This window comes from Phyllostomus discolor, chromosome 8 (assembly GCF_004126475.2).
Source record: "Phyllostomus discolor isolate MPI-MPIP mPhyDis1 chromosome 8, mPhyDis1.pri.v3, whole genome shotgun sequence".
Taxonomy (NCBI): Eukaryota; Metazoa; Chordata; class Mammalia; order Chiroptera; family Phyllostomidae; genus Phyllostomus; species Phyllostomus discolor.
The window spans coordinates 46,739,673-46,763,901 of record NC_040910.2 but is presented as its reverse complement, the minus strand read 5'-3'; the positions used below and the strand labels follow the sequence as shown (position 1 = coordinate 46,763,901).

Below are 24,229 nucleotides of genomic sequence, written 5' to 3'. Positions count from 1 at the left end.
TGTATTGCATGTTTTAATCTGTATGCTTATTTTCTATTTATGGCAAGTGATACTGACTATCATAATAGGTAACTTTCATTTTTAAATAACTTGACTGATATATAATTTACATACCATAAAATTCACCCTTTGAAAGTATACAACTTAATGGTCTTTGGTATGTTCAAAGAGTTGTGCAACCATCCCCAATATTCAATTTTAGAACTCGTTTATCACCCCAAAAGGAAACCCCATACCTATTAAGCAGTCACTCTGCTCTTCTCCTTCCCTCTCGTCCCTCCAACCACTAATACAATTTTTGTCCCTATGATTTGCTTGTACTGGACATTTCATGTAAATGGAATCATATAATACATGGCTTTTTCCACTTTGCATTATGTTTTCCATATTACATCCCATATTGGCTTTCATTTCTTCTTAATGCCAAATAATATTGCATAGTATGGATAATAGTTTCCTTTTAAATAAAAATAGAATTGCTTTAAAGAAAAATATCAATGAAATAATAATATAAGGATATGTAGATATAGATGAAGAAGGTAGTGTGCAAAAGGCCAAAGTCTGGGAAACTGTAATATACAAATCCCATTTGGATTCATGCACAGTCCATGAGAACAACCAGGGGTGTGTCTTCTGGGTGTGCAAACATTCTTTAATCCTGTGGTTTGGATGGGTGGATCATTCATTCAGTCTTCCCACCAATGCTGGTTTCACCCTCTTCTACAGAGTAGGAAAATGTTGGGTGTAGACAAGAAATGCTCAATATCTGTTCCCTGTTCTCTTCCAATCCTCCCTTCTCATCCTGTCCAAAGGAATAGCTGTGTTGCCTTAAAGAGGTAAATCCATCCACGATGAGCAGAGTGGTTGAATGATACTTCATTTTGACACAATAGTATTCTAACCCCAAGCACTAGGGGAAACACATCTAACTTCTCAGGTTAAATATAATGTCAAAATTTAACATGATTTCACTTACAAGTGAAATCCAAAACAAAACACAAAACAAAGCAAAAGCAAAACAAAACCAAAACTAAACTGAATTCAAAGAGATCAGATTTGTGGTTACGTGAGGTGGGGTGTTGGGGGAGAGGGAATTGGAGGAAGGTGGTCAAGAGGTACAAACTTTCAGTTATAAGATAAGGAAGTACTAGGGATGTACTGTACAGCACAGTGACCATAGTGAAAAGTGTCGTTGGGGATATTTGAAAGTTTCTAAGACAGTAGATCTTAAGAATTCTCATCACAAGGAAAAAAAACCATTTTTTTCTTTTTTTGGTATGCATATAAGATGGTGAATGTAAACTAACCTTATTGTGATAATCATTTCACAATATATGTAAGTCAAATTATTATATTACACACCTTAAATTCATACAGTGCTATACATTAAATATATTTTAACAAAGCTGGAAAAAATGTTGAAATGCTAAAAAGAATTAACATTGATTTGCCAATCTTTTATTATGCTTAAGAAATTACATTGTATTCTAACAGCAACAGATTAAACCTGACAAGTTCACTTACAGATCAGATACTGTAGATCTACTTCCCCTATTTTAAAGTCAATGAGGAATACACCTATACTGATCAGAGCTGAGTCAGGGAAACAAAGACGATCCCAGTTATTAGATTTGTTTGTTTTAAATAGACTCTTTATTTTGGAATACTGTTAGATTTACAGAAAGTTGTGAAAATAATACAGAGTTCTTGTTCTATTCCTGTGATGTTCTTACTTAACCAGGGTATCTTTGTTAAAACTCTTATTGACGCAATGCTACTTAGCTAAACTCTAGACTTCAGAGTTCACCAATTTGAAACTGGAAAAGCCAGCATTTGGGTTGCTTGTCACTACCAGACCCAATGAGCAGAGACAGGGATCAGATCTTTATGGGCGTTTTATGCAGATGGCCAGGGATCTGAGAAGACGGCAGGTTTGTACCCAAAATACAAAATGGAATTTAAGACAGTCTGTGTCTTAAATTCCATTTTAAACTGACCCTTTTTATGAGGAGAAGAAAAGTATAGGTAAAGGGTTTGGAATTCAGGGAAAAAGTCAATCAGATAAAAGCTGCAGCATTCTTCCATCTGTGTTCTGGGCGGTAGACTGTCTCACCCTGGAGTACAGTGCCTCACATACCATCTTGATTGCTTGCAGTGCTCCTGAGGCACAAAGGTGGAACTGTTTATGGTTTCCTGGAGTCAAGGTGGGTCACGCCTTCAGTCCTGGAACAACAGCACTTTACATACATTGATTACTAAGCTTACTAGCTATTACCTGAAACTAAAATTTTCCAACTCTTAAGTCTCCCATCAAATTTACCCACAAATGTTTCTTTTTCTGTTCCAGGATCCAATGCAGGATATAACATGTTGCATCTAGTAATATATATGTAATTTTTTCTCCTCTTATCTCTGACAGTTCCTCTTTCCTGTCCTTGTTTATCATGACCTTGACAGTTTTAAAGAGTGCTAGTTCCATATTAGAGTGTCCCCTAATTTAGGTTTGTTTGATGTTTCTTCTTTGTTATAATGGGGTTATGGAATCTTGGGAAGAAATCACCCCATGCATTTATTTTTTAAAAACTAAATTTTAGACTTTAGCTTTTACCAGTTTTTCTGTTATTGCCTTCTTTCTGTTCTAGCCTCCAACCTCAGGTATGTCCCCCTGCCCCCCCCCCCCCCCCCAGTCACGTTCATTTCAGGATAATTTCTTCCACACTTTTCTTCTTTTCATGACCTTGACAGTCTTGTGGAGGGCTGGCCAGCCACCATTAGCTGTCAACCAGACTGGGTTTGTCTGATATTTTTCTCATGATTATTTAAAAAAGTTAATAATGTCATATACCAAAACCAATGAATTATATGCTATAAATGGATAAACTGCATTGTATATAAATTTTATCTCAATAAGGCTTTAAAAATACTGGTTTGGAAAGGACACTTCAAAGGTGGATCAGCTATATCATATTTAATGACCTCACACTTAATTGCATTATATCAGGGGACACAAGAAATGCACGTGACATTTCTGGTGAGGTTGACCTCCTTCACCTGGTTAATGCATAGAACATTCATTGTTGTTTGGTATGTTGCATTAGTAACTTAAAAAACTGTGATAAAATATGTACAACGTAAAATTTACCATGTTAAAAATTTTGAAGTGTACAATTCAGTGGAATGAATGATATTTGCGATTTGCACCAAGATCACCATCTATTTCTAAGACATTTTCATCTATAAGGGTGACAGGGTAGAGATGAGAATGTGGGGGCTGAGGCCAAGTTAAGACTTTTTTTTCTTATCTAAGGAACAGTGAAAGATTTTAAGATATGCAGCAGGTCAGACTTTCATTTTATCACTTAAAAAAATCCTGTTCCAAGGATATGCTTATTGATTTTAGAGAACGACAAAGGGAGAGAGGGGGAGAGAGAGTGAGAGAGAGAGCGAGAGAGAGAGACATTGATGTGAGAGAGAAAAAAAGATTGGCTGCATCCTGTACCAGCAAACTTCTGGTGCACAGGATGATGCTCCAACCAACTAAGCCACCTGTCTAGGCCCACACTTTTATTTTATTTTATTTTATTTTTATTGTTTAATATATTTTATTGATTATACTGTTATAGTTGCCCCAGTTTGCCCCCCTTTGCTCCCCTCCACCTGGTACCCCCATTCCCTCCAGCAGTCCTCTCCCTTCATTCATGTCCATGGGTCGTACATAGCTTCTCATGGTAGTTCTTTGGCTTCTTTATTTCCTATACTGTTCTAACACCCCCTGGTCTATTTTGTGCCCATCATTTATGCTTTGTATTCCCTGTACCTTTTCTCCGTTCTCCCCCTCCCAATTGATAACCCTCCAATGGCCTCCATATCTATGATTCTTTTCCTGTTTTGTTTGCTTGCTTAGTTTTTTAGGTTCAGTAGTTGATAGTTGTGCATTTGTTGCCATTTTAATGTTCACAATTTTGATTTTCTTTTTCTTATATAGTTTTCTTTAACATTTTATATGATAATGGCTTGGTGATGATGAACTCCTTCAATTTTACCTTATTTGGGAAGCACTTTATCTGCCCTTCAATTATAAATGATAGTTTTGCTGGATAGAGTACTCTAGGATGTAGATCCTTGCTTTTTACCACTTTGAATAATTCTTGCCAGTCCCTTCTAGCCTGTAAAGTATCTTTTGAGAAATCAGCTAATAGTCTTATGTGGACTCCTTTGTAGGTAACTCTTTGCTTTCCTCTTGCTGCTTTTAATATTCTCTCTTTATCTTTAACCTTTGGCATTTTGATTATGATGTGTCTTGGTGTGGTCGTCTTTGGGTACAACTTGTTCAGGACTCTCTGTTGTGCTTCCTGGACTTGTATGTCTATTTCCTTCACCAAATTAGAGAAGTTTTCTTTCATGATTTTTTTTCAAATAAGTTTTCAATTTCTTGCTCTTCCTCTTCTCCTTCTGGCACCTCTATGATTTAGATGTTGGTATGTTTGGAGATGTCCCAGAGGCTCCTTATTCTATTCTCTTTTTTTTAAAATTCTTTTTCTTCTTGCTGTTATGATTGAATGCTTTTTTTCTCCCTATGGTTCAAATAGTTAATTTGAATCTCAGCTTCATTCCCTCCACTGTTGGTTTCCTATGGATTTTTCTTTATTTCACTTAATGTAGCCTTTATTTCTGCCTGGGTGTTATTTACATTGTTGCAGCACCCGATTCTTTCTTTCATTCTTTTTTTTAAGTTTTTATTTATTTTTAGAGAAATGGGAAAGGAGAGAGAAAGAGAGGGAGAGAAACACCAGTGTGTGGTTGCCTCTAACACATTCCCAACTGTGGACCTGCCCCAAAACCCAGGCATGTGCCCTGACTGGGAATTGAACCAGTGACCCCTTGGTTCCAAGGCTGGCACTCAATCCACTGAGCCACACCAGCCAGAACTCAATGATTTCTTTGAGCATCCTGATAACCAGTGTTTTGAACTCTTCATCTGATTAGTTGTTTATCTCTATTTAATTTAGTTTCCCTGGAGTTTTGTTCTGTTCTCTCATTTGGGCCATCTTTCTTTGTCTTCTCAATTTGGTAGCCTCGCTGTGTTTGTTTCTGTGTATTAGGTGGAGCTGCTTTGACTCCTTGTCTTAGTAGTGTGGCCTGTTGTAGAAAAGTGTACTTGTAAATTGTGTAGGGTGGAGCCTTAGGTCATTGCCAGGGTGGGGCAACCTGTTTCAGCACTTTGTGGTTCTGTGTGGGGGAGGGTTCACAGAGTGAACCATGACTCTGCTTGGCCTCTGGAAACAGCCTCTGGAGACTGCCTGAGAGGAAGCTGTCTCCCTGGCACTTGCCCCTCTGACAATCACTCCACCTTCTCCCTGTATACCACTTGTGCCCTTCCAGCTATTGCCTTGGTGCTGAATCCCAGAGGGGGTGGATCTGCATGAGTTCTACGTCTATTGTGGGCCCTGTGAGAGAAGTCCCTTGAGAATCCTGCAATTTCTTCTACCATCCCAACCCCCAATGGTTTTGCAGCCAGAAGTTATGGGTACTTATCTTCCTGATGCTGGAACCCTGGACTAGGTGATCTGGTCTGGGGCTGGGGTTGTTAGTTTCTGAAGTATCCCTTCCAATTTTTATCCACCACACTTGAATGTGGGACTAGCATGTTTCACCACTTCTCTGCACCTTTCTGTGCCTCTCTGTGCCTCTGCATCTCTGCCCTTCCTACCTGTCTGGACGAATGCAACTTCTTTAAATCCTTGGTTGTTGGACTTCCATACAGCTTAGTTTTTTGACAAATCGTGGGTGGAATTTGTTTTGTAGTTTAGTTGTAATTTTTGTTGTAGTTTTATGTAGAGGCAAAGCATGTTTATCTACATCTCCATCTTGGCCAGAAGACTCCAAATTTTCCTTGTATTTATTTAATATTTTAAAATTTTAAAAAGATTTTATTCGTTTATTTTTAAAGAGAGGGGGGAAGCATGCATGCTTCCTGCATGCACCCCACCGGGGACCTGGCCCTCAACCCAGGCATATGCCCTGACTGGGAGTCGAACCAGTGACCTCTTGGTTTGCAGGCCAGCACTCAATTCACTGAGCTACACCAGCCAGGGCCAGATTTTCATTTCAAAATAACACCTGCTGTAGTTGGAGAATGACTTGGAGAACAGATGCTATGAAGTGAACACTGTGAACTGCAGGGCCCCCATTCCTGGGCCTCTCCAAGGTCTCAGGAGAGACCTGGCAATGTGCTCATGGTGCCGCACTGACTCTATGCTGGCCTTTTTGTATTTTTCTTTCTCTTTTTTAAAAGTATATTTTATTGATTATGCTATTACAGTTGTTCCATTTTTTCTCCCCTTTATTCCCCTCCACCCTGTACCACTCCTCCCTCCAGTATTCCCCTCATCCCCCAGTTGATGTCCATGATTTGTACATATAAGTTCTTTGGCTTCTCCATTTCCTATACTACTCTTAACCTCCCCCTGTCTATTTTGTATGTATCAATTATGCTTCTTGTTCCCTGTACCTTTTTCCTGATGCTCCCCCTGCCCGCTCCATGCTTATAACCCTCCATGTGATCTCCATTTCTGTGATTCTGTTCCTGTTCTAGTTGTTTGTTTATTTTTTTTTTTGGTTCAATTGTTGACAGTTGTGAGTGTATTTTCTTAAGGAAGTACTTCTGCATCAATCATACTGGTTCTGGATGTGCCCCTGATACCTAAAAATGAACTTTCAGGATAAAATTTTAAATCCTTACTAAATGATTAAGAGAAGCCCTTACTGAGGAGTCTTGAAGAATTTAGTCATGGATTTCAGTACTGTGTTGCCTGTTGAATTGGATATGGCTCTTGGTGGTGAGATACTCTGGCTGACTTAAACAAAATGAACATTTGTTGGAAAAATATTAGGGCAGGAGTTGGTACATTTTTCTGTAAAAGGCAAGATAGTCTATTTTCAGCTTTCCGGGCCATATGTTGTCTGTTGTAGAATATAAGAAGCCATTGACAATATGTAAATAAATGAGTGTGTGGGCCAATAAAGCTTTATTTATGAAAACAGGCTGAGGCTGTGTTGGGTGAGTGGGTCATAATATGCTGACTCCTGCATTTGGACACTCTAAAATTGATGGGTTTTGGAAGCACAGGTTTGTACATGGGTGGGTCTACAGTGCTCAGAATATGTATCACCCCAGATCTACTTGGTCCTGTGTGCTCACCCCTCCTTGGCCACTTGCTCTTCTGTTCCTATAGATAAAGTTCCGACTGCTGTTATGGTTATTACTGCACCATAGGTGAGGAGCCCTGGGTCTATTCCTTAAGAACTTGGTGACTCTAGACAAGTGGCTCCCTCATGATGGGGTTCAATGGAATCAGGGATGATGTATCTGTGACCTATGCTTCCTGGGGTGCTGTGAGGAGAAAGACTTTGAAGCTACACCCCAGTTAAATAGGAAAGAAGGTGTCATTGATTAGTTGTGCCTGCAATGGGCACCTGGATAGAGAGAGGTGATCCTGAAACTAGCTGATCTCTCAGGTCCCTTATGGTTCTGAAAAGCAACAGTACTGTATATGGGTACCTCCTTGGGAATATTCTGGGGATGGGATGATCTTGTAAAATATAGCTACTTGGTATGCAAGTGTGACTTGTAACTTTACAAATTCCTAACACATCTGCTTTTATGAGAGAGACAGGATGAGGTCCTGATTCTCTGTTCATGATAGGCACACCTGGGAGGCAGCTGGGCATTGGGAGAAAGAAACCAAATCCTATTTCACATTAGCTTCATGGTTTAAATTTACAGCAAAGATTCCAACACATACTTTTAGCTTGACAACTGTTTATTGAAAGCACATTATGATAATCAAAGTTTGTTCCCTGCCCTCAAGAAATTGTAATTGTCAGTGTCTCATCCTAGGTAAGATAGTAGAACCAACTACCAGGAATGACTTTCTGGAGTAAGTATGGATGGGAGGTAGCAGAAAGAAGATGAAGCGAGAGAGGGGGTATGCCAGTTTGGGGAAATGGTGATAGCAAAGGCTTAGAGGGAGGGATGAGTAAGAGGATGTTAGTCTTGTTGGAAGAGTGAATTCATGACGGGGGAGGTGAGGGATGAATTGAGCTGATTGCTGGCTGGAGGTGGAATTATGAAAGTGTGAGAAATCAGGATGTGGATCTTAGCCTTGTTCTCTAAATAATGGGGTGCCATTGTGTCTTCTTGGGCATTCCAGGAAGTTCAAGAATTGTATATGGTATGGAGGCAGAGGAGGGGGGAGATGGTCAAGTGATGAGGCAATGAAGGAAGCTGGTGCAAAGGTGCAAACATGTGAGGGTGGTACCTGCACCTAAGGAGTGACATGTTGGGGAAGAGAAGACAGATATGAGAACTGTTTCAAAGTCAGGCTGGGCTGGGCATGGTGGCGTAGGAAGGTTGCAAGAAGAAGGGTGTTAAAGAAAATGGCAGATGTCTGAATCTGGGGTTTAAGGTTGAGGGTGACAGGAAACAGTTGGAGGATGGACCAGGAGGAAGAGACTCATCTTTAATCATGAGTTTTCAGTGATGGCAGATATGGCTATGGGTTGTTTCCATGAGAAAGGTCCAGATACAGAGACATGCTGCAGATACAGAGACATGCATCTCAGACTTGGAAGGCAGTGGGTTTGATCTGGCTTCCAACCCAGTGCTGGAATTCCATGGAAGTAACCTTGAATGCTGGTTATCAAGGACCTCTTTTTTTTTTTTAAATTATTTCATTGCTCAATTACAGTTGTCTGCATTTCCCCTCCGGCACTCCCCACCAGCTCCTCAAGGATTTCTAGAAGTCTTCTAGGGAGCACCCATCTCCAAGGTAGGAGGACTTTTTATCAGGTGGTCACTCTAATTAGAAAAATGTTCTGATGGATCAAGGCACTGGGAAGGGGGCTGGGTTGGAAGCTAGACCTTGATCTTGCCCTTGACTTACTGTGTGGCATTTGACAAGCCATATAACCTCTCTGAGCCTCTATCATGTTGTCTACAAAACAACAGGGTGACACTAGGGTATCTTCCATAGTTCCAACATGGTCTGATTCAGAGTGGTGAAAGTTGAAACCGTAGAATGATGGAGGAATAGGTGGAGTTTCTGGAGAGAGGGCAGAGTCCAGGGCCTGGTGGTGGTGGTGGGGGCAGTGTTGATTAGGAGGGAGAGATCCCGAAGAAGAGGTGGCATCTCAATTAGCCAGAGAGAACCCATGAACTAGGAGATGAACAGTGTCAAGGCACCATCTTACTAGCCAAGGAAGAAGGGTCTTAGAGAGAGGATGATTCTTACCTTACTGAATTTTTAGGAATTAGGAGGGAATCTCTGGGAGATAGGAATGGTTGTGGGTTCAGGAAGACATTATAAGTCTGGGTGTGATTTAGGAGCCAGCAAAGGTTTGATAGAGATGGGAGGTGGTGAGTGGTTTATTAGTGAAAAATCTTGAGCTTTATCTAGTTACATTTGTATGGGCGTGATGCATAAAAGATAGAAGAGGGTTTCTGATAAGCATAGGAGCAGAAAGTGGGATAAGTTACCTCCTTAGTTTGCATTAGTAGAGGTAAAGAGTCCAGCCTGAGCGAGGTGATGTTATTGCTACCATCGTGCCTTGTGCTCAGTTTTAGCTGGATTGCTTTATGCAGGACAGGGATAGCTGGAAGGAGGACTGTATAAGATATGTGATGAAAGAAGGACTGAGTACCGTTCAGTTTTGGGAAGGGAAGATTTTGAGGGAGTAGGGAGAGCTGCCTTTAAATATCGGAGGGGCAGAGAGAGCGCCTGAAAGGAAGCCCCTCTCTGCCCTTTCTACTTCTACTGCAGATAGAGCCGTTTCCGAAGGGTGCTTTCAACTTGGGGGTTCACTTTCCTCGCTCTCCCTTCCTGAACCAGCTCTGCTTCAGCCATCCGCCGGGTTACCTGCAGCAACAGGTGTGGTCAGCTTGGGGCTTGGCCCCTGGGGGAATTGGTGTAATGGGCTTATGGGGGGAAGTTTAGAGAAGAAAGCAGGTGGGTATCCCTATCCTCAGATGGGTGACCTTTATCATGTCATTCTCATGCCATCATCTCTATGGAATCATTGGTGACATTCTTGTTAGGTGTTTTTTCTAATCCACCATAAAAACATACAGAAAGTTTTGTTTTATTTACAGGAATTTATCTCTATTTTATCTAAATTATCTCACATATTGTGGGCTTTGGAGTTCTCTGCAAAGGGAAAGTCATTGCTAGGAGATGGGTTCCTAGTGTTGGACCCTGGGTTGGATTTTGGGCTGGGAGCAGGGAAGGGGGAAATGCAGAAAGTCTGAAAGAGACTCAGCTAGCTCTGCTTGCTCCCTGCTCTGTCTGGGTGGGGGTTCCAGGTACCTTGTCCCAGCTTACCTCTGTCAGAAGCTCCAGGATGGGTCCTTTCCTATTCGTGAACACATCAACCAGTGTCTGGATGAAGTAGGAGCCTTCTTCGTCATGTCTGTAGGAAATGTACCCTGGGGATTGCAGAGAAATGGGCTCAAGGGAGCTCCAATGGAGGTGGGAAGGAGGGGGTGTGTGGAGTGCAAGAGGGCCTGGAAGAGGGTGGGTCCTGGAGGAACATCTCAGGGATCAGAAGCTGTGGGTAAGGGGAGTGAACAGAGGCCACCCTGGTTCAGATGGGAGCTCATACCCTCCACTGTGGAGTAGACATGAAGGGTGTCTGTATATGTTGGGATGGTTTGGAGACTGTCTTTTGTGATCATCTCAATATTGTCTCCACCTACTGTTTCACCGGAGTCTCTTCGTTCTGAAACACCAAGAAGAGATAAAGTTGAAGTCAGAGAGAAAGCTGGGGAAAGGAGGAGGTCATAAGACAGAGTAGCAACCCAAGACTCAGCTGGGGTTCTAGCTTTGGGATAGGGCTGGAGCAGGACCACAGCTCTGTGTTCTTGGCTCTGTGCCCACCTCCTCGACAGGCCTGCATGATGTACACCTTAGGCTTGGCTCGCAGGGCCTGGCAATTCTTGTTATTCAGAACCTCAAAGAGATCCTCCAGCTCGACCATCTGCTCATCCATCCCTTTGAGGTAACCTTCTCGCCCATGTGCCATAAGCACCACGAAAGCACAGCTGACAAAGTCTTTCCGGGCATCAATGGCCTGCTGGAATTTTTCCATTTCTTCCTGGAATTGCTAGAGCAAGAGGAATAGCCGGACTCAGGTGCATCCCTGGAGCCCATCTTCTGATCCAGCCCTTCCTCTGTTAGCCTGAGTGGCTGCACCATACCTGGGCAGTGGGGTCTCTCTTTATGGTACTCTCAAATCCCAGCTGCTGGAACATGCGTTCCAGGGCGACTAGGTCTTCTTCTGAACCTTCACGGGCTTTGGTGACACACAGTGTCAAGGCTAGGCGGGCGCCAGACATGTCATATTCCTCCTGGACCAGGAGATGACAAAAATCATCAAAGGGGTAGGGAGGTCAAGGAGAAGCAGGAGATGTGGTCCAAAGAGGCCTGGGCTTAGGGTTTCTGGGTAAAACACTGGATACCTAGTTATACTCAAGTTTGAGGTGAATAAATAACATTTTTAGTATAAGTATGTCCCAAAGATTGCATGGGATATATTTATGCTATAAGGTTATTTTTTTATTGATGTGAAATTCTAATTTGACTGGGGAGCCTTTATTTTTTATTAAACATATTGAGGTAACATTTGTTAATAACATGATAAAATTTCAGGTGTACAACATTATAATTCTGTATCTGTGTACTATATTGTGTGCTCACCACCACAAATTTAGTTTCCTTCCAGGGGTCCAGCTCTGTTTTAGTCCTGTATGAACTTGGGCAAGTCACTCCTCCTATCTGAGCCTCAGTTTCCAAATATAGGCAGTAAGTGTGTGTGTACAAAATTTTGAAGGTCCCCTCCAGCCATGGCTGGTGTGGCTCATTGGACTGAGTGCTGGGCTGTGAACCAAAGGGTTACAGGTTTGATTCCAGTCAGGGCACATGCCTGGGTTTTGGGCCAGGTCCCCAGTAGGGGACACATGAGAGACAACCACACATTGATGTTTCTCTTCCTGTCTTTCTCCCTGTCTTCTGCTCTCTCTAAAAAAATAAATAAATACAATCTTTGAAGGTCCCCTTCAGTTGTTATACTTGGTGGCTTTGTCTTTCCATCCTTCCCATGAGTATTCTAAGTATGACTTTCTCACTTGCAGAGGTCCCAGAATTTCTGAAGCTAATGCTGAGATCCCACCTTATCCCATCTGAGGAAGAAGGATGTTTGGGTCAAAATTTCTTTTCAGAAGAGAAGCCGGATACTTTGAGAGAGATAGAGTTCAGCTCCTTACCCTGGACTCAGGTTCTATCTGAGTCTTTTTTCTCCATTTGAATGATCAAAGTGCCTTCTAGCTCTGAATTCAGGTCATATATATATATTTTAATATTTTATTTATTTATTGTTGGAGAGGGAAGGGAGGGAGATAGAGAGAGAAACATCAATGTGTGGTTGCTGGGGGTTGTGGCCTGCAACCCAGGCATGTACCCTGACTGGGAATTGAACCTGTGACACTTTGGTTCACAGCCCGCGCTCAATCCACTGAGCTATGCCAGCTGGGGCAGGTCATATTTTTTTAATCCCCTCCTCTGTCTCTGAAACATTAAGCTCCTCACTTTCCCTCCCCTCAGAGGCTCCCACTCCTCAGAGGCTCCCTCCTGTCAGAGGCTCCCACACCTCTCCCCCAACCTGCACCCAGCCCACCTCCTCCAAAGGCTGAGGGTTGCTCATGGCTCCTCTGATTCTGGGTCCAGTTCTCCACAGCCTTGGCTGACCCTGAGGGTTCAAGAGAAGAGAGATTGAAGCTCTTCTGTCTCAGGGTACAGACTAGCTTGTACATCTGGATTTTTGAGACTGAATGGGACCTCAGTGGTGAGAACTTATTGCATGGTCAACAGATGACAGTCCATGAAGTATGTCCTCTCTAGTGTGACACTCCAGTGATGTTTTCCACCCCTGGATTCTCCAGAACTCTTGCTAGCCCATCCCCACAGGGCCACCCATCTGGAAACTTCCCTCTCCCTTTCCCACTCGCCAGCCTGTGACAGACTGAACTCATTACTGGACTGATAAGCAGGGTGAGCAGCCCCAGGTATTCCCCTTTCCCACCCAGGAGCTGACTGGTTGAAGAGGCATCAACAAAGAGATGCTTCAGGGTTGGGTTTAAAATGAGAAGATCATCCAAGTGGAGAATACTGTTTTGAAACACTCCCCCTTCTGCTTTGAGCCTGAACCTTTAAGCTCTTCATTCTTATCTGAGTCCTGTTCTACTCTCTGGCTGAACAGAATGACTTTTGCTGTATTCTTGGTGTTTTCCCACCTTGTTGCCTTTTCTTACACTTCTTTACCAGTCAAGACCTCTTTCTGCCAATTTGGGTGGCATTGTGTCTTCTATGCCTTTCCCCACCACCCACTGATCTCTCTATTTATCTATCCACTCATCAATCCATCCACTGATTCATCCATCAATTGATCCATCCATACATCCTTCCATCCATCCATCCATCCATCTACTTATCCAACCAATCACCCATATATCTATCTCTCCAGCAAATACCTTCTGAGTGTCTGTTATGAGCTACATGCTGAGAATAGCTATATAAGACAGACATGCTCGTGGCCCTCAGGTAGCTCTAGTGTATGACAGAAATGAACATGAAATCTCTTTCACTCTTTCTGTCTTACACATATACACAAACACGTGCATGTGCACACACACACATGCTGGAGTCAGTGCTGGAAGGAAAGCGAAGCCAAATAGTGTGAGAGAGAGAAAGTAGGCAGATAGAAGGAACATGGATTCGGGAGCCAGATGAACCAGAACCAAGTCCTGCCTTGGCTTCTTCCCAGCTGTGGGACCTTAAGCATCTCATTCTCCTCTCTGAGACTCAACTTTCCCATCTGAAAGAGGTTTGAAAGAGCACTAATGCTTTACAGCCACAGCAAGCAAGTTAGGTATAATGATCCCTGTTAGGCCCCCTGGAAGTTGCCTCTCCCTTCCCCAGATTCCCACAGCTCTGCCTGTTTAGGCTTGCATTACAGCAGTGCTTTTGATTCTTATTCTTGTGGCTGAGCTGGAAGCTTAGTTCTTTAGAACTTAAAGACTAAATCCTTTATCTCTGTCTCTGTCAGAGTCACCAGTGTGCAAATAGGTACAGAGGAGGTGTTGGTGAGAATTTGTTGAGCAAACAAGTAAACAAATAAAAGAAAGGATGGGTGTAAAACTGGCCAGAATATGCATTCATTCAGTGAGAGGGAGAGAGAGAGAGAGAGAGAGAGAGAGAGAGAGCGAGAGCAGCATGTGTCAAATCACTTACTCTCTGTAGAAGTAGCTGCTCCTTAAAGCCAGGCCGACTTCCAACTCTCCTAGCTGCCAACAGAGCTGGGCACCAAAGAGGAGTCTGGCTCACAGGATGACCTCGGAGAAGTGGCTGGCAGTGCAGAATCTTCCCAGGTTTTCCCCTAGGGTCCTGTATGAACTGGGCAGCACAGCTGTCTGGGCCTTTATTGCCCCTAAATCTCCAGTCACTCAAGAAGCCTCATGACAGGAGGACACACCCTTGATGAAGAAATGAAGCCAAACACCCACGGAATGGGTGATGGCAAAGCTTAGCCAACACTCCCTGGCTGAGGAGGATGAAGCAGAGTATCCCCACCAACTAGAGCTTTTGCACCAGCTCCACATGAAGCATCCCCAGGCCCAGCTGGGCTGGCCATCATCAATCCATTATTCCATCATTACACCCACCTCCATCTCTTCCATGTTCAACTGTGCAGATAATGCCAACTTCACTTGTTTATTATCTCATTGAGTATTCAACATCCCCAAGAGATCATCACTGTTTGCTCTCATTTTTCAGAAAAGAAAACCGAGACTCATAGAGGTAAAATGACTGCCCAAGGTCACTCAACCAGCAATTGGCACAGTTGGCTTTCAGACCCAGGAGGGCTAAGCCCCAGAGAGCCCTGTCCGGCTGCCTCAACTGATGCCTCACAGCTGATTCAGCTCCTCTCTTCTCTTCCTGAAGACTTTCCTCCTCTAGCCTTTGTCAGTCTTTTTGCACTTCACTTCATTTTGTTGTAACAACTTCAAAGAGATATAATTCACATGTCATACAACCCACCTATTTCAGGTGCACAATTCAATGGTTTTTACTATGTTCATAATTGTGTAACCATCCCTACAATTTTAGAAACTGTCATCACTTCAAAAACACTCTGCACTGGCTGGTGTGGCTCAGAGGATTGAGCACTGGCCTGTGAATCAAACAGTCACTGGTTCTATTCCCCATCAGGGTACATGCCTGGGTTGCAGGGCTGGATCACCGGTTGGGGGAATGCAAGAGGCAACTGCCTGATGTTTCTCTCATTCTCTCACACATCAATGTTTTTCTCCCTCCCTTTCCCTCTCTCTAAAAATAAATAAATAAAAAAACATTTAAAACATCGAATCTTTAAGGCTTCCCCCTTACTGACACTTTAGTTAGGGTAGGTGTTTGAAAAAAAAAAACCCAACCCCCCCTCCAAAACAACACCCCCCAAAAGAAACCCATGCTCTCTAGTTATTGCCCCCCAAACCCCTCCAAATCTCTTAGCACCTGGTAACCACTAATCTGTATTCTATTTCTATAGGTTTCCCTTTTATAGACATTTCACATGAATGGAATCGTATAATTGTGGTATTAAGTGTTTGGCTTCATTAAGTATAATGTTTTTAAGGTTCATGCATGTTGTAGCCTATATCAGTATGCCATTTATTTTTTTAAAGATTTTATTTATTTATTTTTAGAGAGGGAAGAGAGGGAGAAAGAGAGAGAGAGAGAGAGAGAGAGAGAGAAGCCTCAATGTGCTGTTGCTGGGGGTCATGGCCTGCAACCCAGGCATGTGCCCTGACTGGGAATCGAACCTGTGATGCTTTGGTTTGCAGCCTGCGCTCAATCCACTGAGCTACGCCAGCCAGGGCAGTATGCCATTTCTTTATGGTTGAATAACATTCCACTGTATAGGCATACCTAATTTTGTTTATTCATCCATCCATAAGTAGATATTTGGATTGTTTCCAAATTTGGCTATTATGAATGATGTTGCTATCCAGAGGTGTCCCACCTTTTGCCGACTCTGGACAACACTGGAAGAAGAGCTGTCCTGGGCCACACATTAAATATACAAACACTAACAAAAACAGATGAGCAAAAAAAAAGTTTTAAGTAAATTTACGATTTTGTGTTGAGCTGCATTCATAGCCATCTTGGGCCACATGTGGCCTACAGGCCACGGGTTGGACACTTCCGTTAAGTACACACATCTCTATGTGAATGTATGTTTTAATTTTTCTTGGGCTTATATATAGGAAGGAAATATTCAAACAATACTGAAATGGATTCAGCAAAATGGTTAATTTTATGTTATGTCTATTTTACCACAATAACAAACATTTAAAAAAAAATCTGACATTCTCATTCTCCCAAGTTTTTCTTCTGTTTCAGGATGGCTCAGGCACCCATCTCTGCATTAACTTACACATTTGTAGCTGTTTGTTATGTATGTTGGCTCATTCTACTGAGTTTTTCTGTCACTTGCATTGTTCACTTAATTATATGTCTGAGTGACCTATGTTGGTATATATGGAACAAACTCATTTTTATTTTCTCAAAAAGCTTTTTATCAAAGAATAACTACATGCAGGAAAAACCCCACAATTCATAAGTATGAAGCTTGATGAATTTCCACAGACTTAACACACCCATGCAACCAGAACCTGATGAGGAAAGAATGTGACCCAGTCCCTGCCCCTGGATTTCCTCTCCTGCTCCCTTTGCTGTCACTACCCCACCCCTGCCTTCCCCACACAGTGTTGATATACAATACTATAGATTAACTTTTCTTGATTTTGGTACTTCATATAAATGAAATCGCACAATAGTTCTTTTTTTATCTTGCTTTGTTCATTCAACATTATGTTTGTGAGATTCAATTTTTTGCATGTGTCTGTAGGTATTTCATCTTATTAAGAACAGTGTCTCTTAATCATTTTTTCATTATCACCTCTAAGAAGCCATTTTAATTATCCATTGTGAAATTTAATACCACAGATATGCTGTGAGACTACATCTATCCATGGTCTCATCTACCTGTCTGTCTGTCTATCTATCTATCTATCTATCTATCTATCTATCTATCTATCAGTCATCCACCCATTCATTGGTATCTACTTCATCTACTTATTATAGGTATATATGTATAGTTTTTACTCCCCAAAACCAATTTCTGCCCCACATGGAGGTAAAATATTGCTCCCCTTGAGGACACATGCTTTGTAGCATTCCATTGTGTGAATATAGCACAACTTATTTATCCAATCTATCACTGATGGGCATTTGGGTTGTTTCTAGTTTTTTTTTCTAGCCACAGAAATATACATATTCTAGTACATACCTTTTGATTGATATATGTACACATTTCTGTTGGGCACACATATTCTGTTGGGAATTGCTGGGTAGTCGGGAATGCATATGTATAGCTTTAGTAGCTATTGCCAAACCATTTTCCAAAGGGGTTTTTGCCACTTTTACCCTCCCACCAGCAGTGCAGGGGGACACCAAATCTATGCAGACATTTGGTATTTTCCATCTTTTTCATTTTAACCATTCCAATGCTCTATCATTAGTCTTAGGAGCTGAAATATTCCATAGAATGGATACACAGTCATGTCCCTGCTGATGGGCATTTCACGTGTTTTCAGTTTTTCTGCCATGAAAAGTATTGCTGCTATAGGCAACCTTGTATGTTTCTCTTTAGGCACAAGATTGAGCCTTTTTTCAGAGGAGAGGCTTTTAGGAGTAGAATTATTGGTTCAAATGACAGGCGTAAAAAATTTTGGTAAATTCTGACTTGCCAACTAATTGCCACAAGCCTTTAGCAATTTGCTTTCCATTTCAAACAATATATGAGAGAGTATCTGGTATCTCTGCATCATCAATAATACAAGATATTTCCATGAAGCATCAGTTTCCTCACATGAGAAATGAAGACCTATTAGGGCTGCTGGGGAGATTCAGAGAGGCATCCTGTACATAAAGCACCCAGCAATGCCACTTCTTGGCATATAAAAGAATGTTTTATTTTCTTCTTTTCCATCTCTCTTCCTCTTTCTAGTTTTTCTTCTCCTTCAATCACTTTATTAAACAAATATTTATTGAGCACTGTGTCTGTTGCTAGGTCAACATTGCTGAATAAACCTGAGGTAGCCTTGGTATTTGTGAAGATTACAAACTCACGTCATCTCCTCGTTCTCTTCCTTCTCCTCCCTCTCTGCTGTCACCAACAGCACTCACAGATCTTGCAAAGTGCCTCATTAACTCTAGCACTGTAACAAGTGTTAATTACAGATCATGTCCCACCCATGAATCTTCTGTGCACAGGTGGGCTTTGGGGGCTGTTGGGTTTGGTATGCAAAGATGTAGGAAACCATTCCCTCTCATGTTTCTTCTCAATGACCCAGGTAAGGTCTGGCTATTCCAGGAGATGACAGAACAGCACAACTGTTGGAGCATTGGAATCATCTACCGAGTTTGGGAGACATGATGTTGCTTGGTTCTGTGATGGTGTGAAAAGCACACATTGTCCACTGAAAGAGAAAAAAACAGAGAAAGACCTAATTCAATTGGACCCAACACTCAGTCCTACGATGCCCAACACTTCAGCTAAACTATGCTTCTGCCACATTCTTCCTTCTTGAAATTTCATACTCTCACAGTGTCTGGTCAGCTAAGACAACTGAATCTGAGAGGAAGGTATTGGGAATATGGGTGTTCGCAATGGTGTGCTGGAAAATGTTTAACAAGTGGCTTTCTCTGAACAAACAAACAAAAAGTCCTGATTTGTAGTGTTTGCCAATTTCCATGGTGTAAGTACTTTTCTGGCTGATTTCAAGTTACCAGCACAGTGCCACTGAATGCGGAGTTGGGAAGAGCTGGCTGCAGCATACCACTGAGTGTCTCACAGGGAGTCTGTGAGAGGAGGGCCCAGCCTCATGTGCCCAGGATTCAGGAAAGTATTTCCTGAGGCATTCTTTCTTCAGGAAAGCAAGGGGGTCCAGGCAGCCCAGTCCCTGGGGGTGGAGGTCATGTTTGAGTATTTCTTTAGAGTCAGGCACATAGTAGGCGTGCAGGAAGGAAGAGCTGAGCAGATGAATGAGTTGGGATGTCTAATCATCTCCTGAAATGGAATGTGGCAAAGGTGACTCTATCAGTTTCTCTTCAGACAAGACTTCAGAAGGTCCTGGCTCCTTTAACGAGACATGTATTTACACAGTGTGTGAGAGGAGGATGTGTTATTCCTGGCTGGACTAACTAGTTAAATTGATTAATTATATTAATAAGAGTTATCTGATAATTAGTGCACTGGAGAAAGACAACTGGGGGAGAAGACTCCATGGATGAATGTATGCCAGAGATTATAAGGTGGCAGATTGGCTTCCAAGAGGAGCTGGCATTTTTTTAAAAAAGATTTTATTTATTTAGTTTTAAAGAGAGGGGAAGGGGGGTAGAAAGAGAGGGACAGAAACATCAATGTGTGAGAGAAACATTGATTGGTTGCCTCTTGCACACTCCTCTCTGGGAGTAATGGAATCATCCTGGTCAAGGCACATACAATCCAGATATGTTCCCTGACCAAGAATTGAACTGGTGACTTTTTGGTTCATAGGGATGGTGGTGGTGAGATGTGAGTCCATGAAGGGGTGGGATCATGAAGGGGCTTGAAGCCACTAGGGAGTTTGAGTATGGTTGGGTTGTAGGGAGATCAGCCATCCTGGTATGTCCAGGACTTACGGATTTTCTGGGATGTGGGGTTTCAGTGCTAAAAACTCAAAGAAGTACCAGGAAAAGTGTAATGAGTTGGTGCCCTATCTGATAGGCAATGGGGAGTCATTGAGGAATTCTGAGTTGGTTGTTAAAAGATGTTTTCAGGTAAAATGAAACTTCTGCAAGAAGCTGTCTCCAAACTCTCCCTGGACCAGGTCAGGGTCCAGCTTCAGGTCTTGCTCCCCTTCTCCTGGGCAGCCACATTCTAATATAATGCTGATTTGATGTTTGCTTTCTCCAAAGAACAGTTGGCTGGTGAGATCACCAGCCACATGAGTAGTTTACATGGCATCTGGCATGGCTCATGGAACATGTTCAACAAACGCCTGTGAATCAGGAACAAATGCCTGGTGTTGTCATAATTGATCCATGTGCCCCCTAACTCTACGGGTAGAAACTGGCAATAATACTACCTCCATCAACAAAACTGCAGTTTGGAAACATCTAGCACAAGACTTTGGTGTGGGAAGGGAGCTCAAGAATAGGTGCCCAAGAACTCTTAGTGGAGTATGAACCAGAGTGGTGAGGGGAAAAGACTAAGTCAACATGGACTGGAACAACCACTAATTAATTAATCAACTAATTAAATTGATGAAATATATTTATTATTACTAATTTAATAGTTGCTTAATTTTACCACTTGATGAAATGTGGTTGTTTTATTTTCTGATAGTGAACTGACTTCATAGAGCACTGAACATCCAGACAGCCCTTAGACAGAGTTAAGGTGATCAGTGCTAAGGTAAGGGTACAGGAGCTCTGGGGGCCTAGAGGATACCCTTGACCTGACACAGCACAGCAAAGATGCTGGAGTGTTTCTGGACTATATTCCCATTCTGTCTTGGCTGCAGGCTGATCTTAACTGTTCCGAGCCAAAATTGCCTTACCTGTTAAGACCTATTTTGAGAACTGCTCTGAGGATAAAATGAAATGATGACTATAAAGTGACCTAGCATCATTTGATCACTGGGTGAGACCCTGTTTTTGGAGCTGTGGACACACAGTCTTCATGAACCTATGTATCAGTGTATCAGGGCAGGGTTTCTCTTTCATGGCTGCATGATGCAATTACTGGGAGCCCTTAAAAATACAGATATGCCCTTAAAAATGCTGGTAGTCTCCCAGAAGATTCTGATTTAAGTTATCAAGGTTGGGTCTTGACATTGGCATTTTTTAAAAAGGGACCCAGGCGAATTGAATGTGTTATGAGATTGAATATAATTAGTTTTGTGGGAAGGGAGAGAGGATAACTGAACAAATGAATAAATAATATAATTTGGATGGTGACACTCATTGGAAATGGAAACAGACAAGATGAGGTGATGGAGAATGATCAGGATGGTTGGGGTGGGTCTTAGGGGAGATGGCACTTGAACTGAGTTCTGGGAAGTGTAGGTGCTCAATTTGTAGGGCTTCTTCCTCTTTCCTTACACCATGGGTTCTCTGGCTTGGCTGCACATTGAAATCACTGAGGGAGTTTTAAAAATATTAATGCCTGGCTCCCATCCCCAGGGATATAATCAGTTGGGGTCCAAGCTGTGCACAGCATAAATATACGATTGCAACTATTCTTATTCATAATAATCAAAAGATGGAAGCACCTAAATGGGTGACTGGATGAATACATAAAAGAAAACATGCTCTAGCCATACGATGGGATATTATTCAAGACATAGAAAAGAATGAAGCTGTGATATATGCAACAGTATGGATATACCTTGAAAACATTATGCTCAGATAAAGGAGCCAGACATAAAGGGCCACATTGTATGTGGTGTCAGAGCATTTTTAAAAGCCCCAGGTGACTCTGATATGCAGCAAAGCTTTCAAACCACTGCCTTATACCATATTGGGTTTCAATCAGTTAAAGATTGATGGCCAGATATGGGTGACGTTGCTCACAATTACAGTCAATAATGACATCCCAAATGTGGGTGAGGATTTCCTGTCCCCAAACAAGCTGCTCAGTCCCTCTGACTGTGCAGATAAGTAAGGGGAGAGGCTTCACTGAACATGCACATGCTTCCTGGGCACCATTTTCCTGTGAGTTTATAGGCATGGTTGGCACGTCCTGCTTTCACACACACCTACCCAAGGAGCTCATTGTTGCCCCCTGGATGCACACATGAACTCATCTTTGCAGCAATGGAACCCTTCCCTTGCTCAACACCTCTGTTCTCATCTGTGTCATCAACCCATGGTTCCATTTAGCCTTCAGGCCCTGACCTCTGGGGCCCCCTTCGCCTGTGGAGTGGCAGCAGTGAGATCTCATTGTGATGAAAGGAGGTGGTGTTGCTCAAACACTTGGCAACTTCTTGTTATCTCAGGCTCTCTTGGAAGGTAAACAATCCATGGGTGCCCAGCAAGACGAGACGTGTTGGTATGTCATCCAACAGGATTTTGTTGGCTACAGTGGAGGAAGACGCCCAAGGGCCCCAGGAACTCCTTCCCTTTCAAAACGTACCAAAATTTTGCAAGCTGCTGAGCTTGCAATGCAATAGGGAGCAGAGGCATGATGTGAAGTCTTGTCTTGACAACTGTGAGATTGCATAGAAAAAACAGGTTTAGAGAAGTTCAGTTGGTCCAAAGGTGGCACAGCTGGGCTCAGAGGGCAGCTCTTAGACTGCTGAGTTCTCCTACTTTCCTTCCTTCATGTCCCAAGGGTCAGATCAAAGAAAAAGAAATAAAAAGTGCTTAGCTAATCTTCCAACTCTAGCCTGAGAAGGTCACATGAGCTCAGCAGAGTAAGGGAGCCAGCCTGAGCTGCTCAGGATGACCTGAAGTAGGTCCAGCAACAAGAGAGTTCTCTCCCTGACTTTCTCTATGTGGGCTGGGCACACATCTTTTATTATATAGTATAAGACAGTGGGTTGAAAGCTTTGCTACACATCACAGACATCTGGGGCTTTTAAAAATCCTGTGACACATTTTGTGTCTGGCTCCTTTAGATGAGCATAATGTTTTCAAGGTCTATCCATACTGTTACATATATTAGGGTTTCATTCTTTTCTGTGTCTGGAATAATATACCTTTGTATGGACAGAGTACATTTTGTTTTTTTATTCATCCATTGATAGATGTTTGTGTTGTTTCCACCTTTGGCTATTGTGAATGAGAATAAGCTAGCCTGGTTTGGCTGGTGTGGCTCAATGGATTGAGTACTGGTCTACAAACCAAAAAGTCACAGGTTTGATTCCCAGTCAAGACACATGCCTTGGATTGCAGGCCAGGTCCCCAGTTGGCGGTATATGAGAGGCAGCTAATTAATGTTATCCCTCACACATCAATGTTTCTCTCCCCCTCTTTCTTCCTCCCTTTCCCTCTCTCTAAAAATAAATAAAATCTAAAAAAAATAATAAGCCAACTCACAGAGACACATTGAATTAGAGCCAAGTTTGCAAGGACTGGTAGGAAAGAGTGTAATGTTTAATGGGCCTGGGATTTCCATTTGGGCCTGCTGTGCTCCATGGCATTCTCCAGCCTGGTCCATCCCGTGGGCATCTATGTCTTAGTCCCCTCCCACCAATTTTCTATAGATGTAGTTGTATTTGTGTATGATTGTATGTGTGTGTGTGTGTGTGTGTAAGGGGGTATAGGTAGAAGAGATGCTAATAAGTGGGTAATCTTCACTCAATAGCAAGCAGATAACTGAGCAGAAGGCATGATAGCATAATGGTCAAAGACACAGGCTTCAGAATCAGAATGTTTGGGTTGTGACTTGAATTATGAAACCACTTGGTAGCTCAGTGGTCTTGTCTGTAAAGCAGAGCTAGTAATTGTCATCTCACTTCAGTGTTGTCAGGGGTTAATATATTCCAAGTACTTAGAAAAGTGTCTGCTATTTAGAAAGTATTCTCTTTTACTTCCCAAATACCTCTTGGATTTGTCCTTTCCTCCCCAACGTCACTTCCTCATTGAGGTGACCAACATCAATGACCTGGACAGCAGTGGACTCCTAATTGATCTTCACGAGCTGGCTGGTGACCTAGACAAGCCCCTGCCACACCCAGGACACCAGCCTCTTCAGTCTACACAGGAAGATTGGTTCTGGTCTGCGGCTGGTGTTTTGGAAGCTGCATGGTGAGTGGACGGCATGTATTTTTCATGATGAAGGTGAAGGAAAGGAGAAGGATGGAGCTAGCTGTGAGCCAATACTATCAATGAGCTGAGCCAAGTCTTCTGGGGAAGGACTTGGTTTACAACGATTTAAAAACAATTAATGATGGCTGTTGTGCTGTTAATGAAGCATGAGATAAATAAGAATAGGACAAACTACAGAGGCAGAATTAATCAGAGTCTTGGTGCAAGGGCTGGTGGGAAGAATGGACTGCTTCATGGAC

The 24,229-nt window shown here is 42.5% G+C and overlaps 1 protein-coding gene across 1 annotated transcript; it reads right to left on the bottom strand.

The window, feature by feature from the left end:
* Window positions 1-7,841: 7,841 nt before the first annotated feature.
* CASP14 (caspase 14) lies at window positions 7,842-14,514 on the bottom strand. The gene is made up of 7 exons (XM_028519091.2): window positions 14,343-14,514; window positions 12,730-12,801; window positions 11,255-11,404; window positions 10,935-11,160; window positions 10,660-10,776; window positions 10,380-10,483; window positions 7,842-9,917 (listed from the first exon to the last, which is right to left on the bottom strand). Exons 2-7 carry the CDS (start codon window positions 12,754-12,756, stop codon window positions 9,813-9,815), a joined length of 729 nt encoding a protein of 242 aa, XP_028374892.1. The 5' UTR covers window positions 12,757-12,801; window positions 14,343-14,514; the 3' UTR covers window positions 7,842-9,812.
* Between the last annotated feature and the right edge of the window lie 9,715 nt (window positions 14,515-24,229).

What these genes read in the sequence shown, in the direction of transcription:
- CASP14 (XM_028519091.2), bottom strand. Translation starts at nt 12,756, where the DNA reads ATGAGCAACCCTCAGCCTTTGGAGGAG. An exon ending in CATGCAGGCCTGTCGAGGAG is followed by an intron (nt 10,777 to 10,934) that starts GTGGGCACAGAG and finishes TTGGTGTTTCAG; the next exon opens with AACGAAGAGACTCCGGTGAA. An exon ending in TCCTGGAGCTTCTGACAGAG is followed by an intron (nt 9,918 to 10,379) that starts GTAAGCTGGGAC and finishes CTGTTGCTGCAG; the next exon opens with GTAACCCGGCGGATGGCTGA.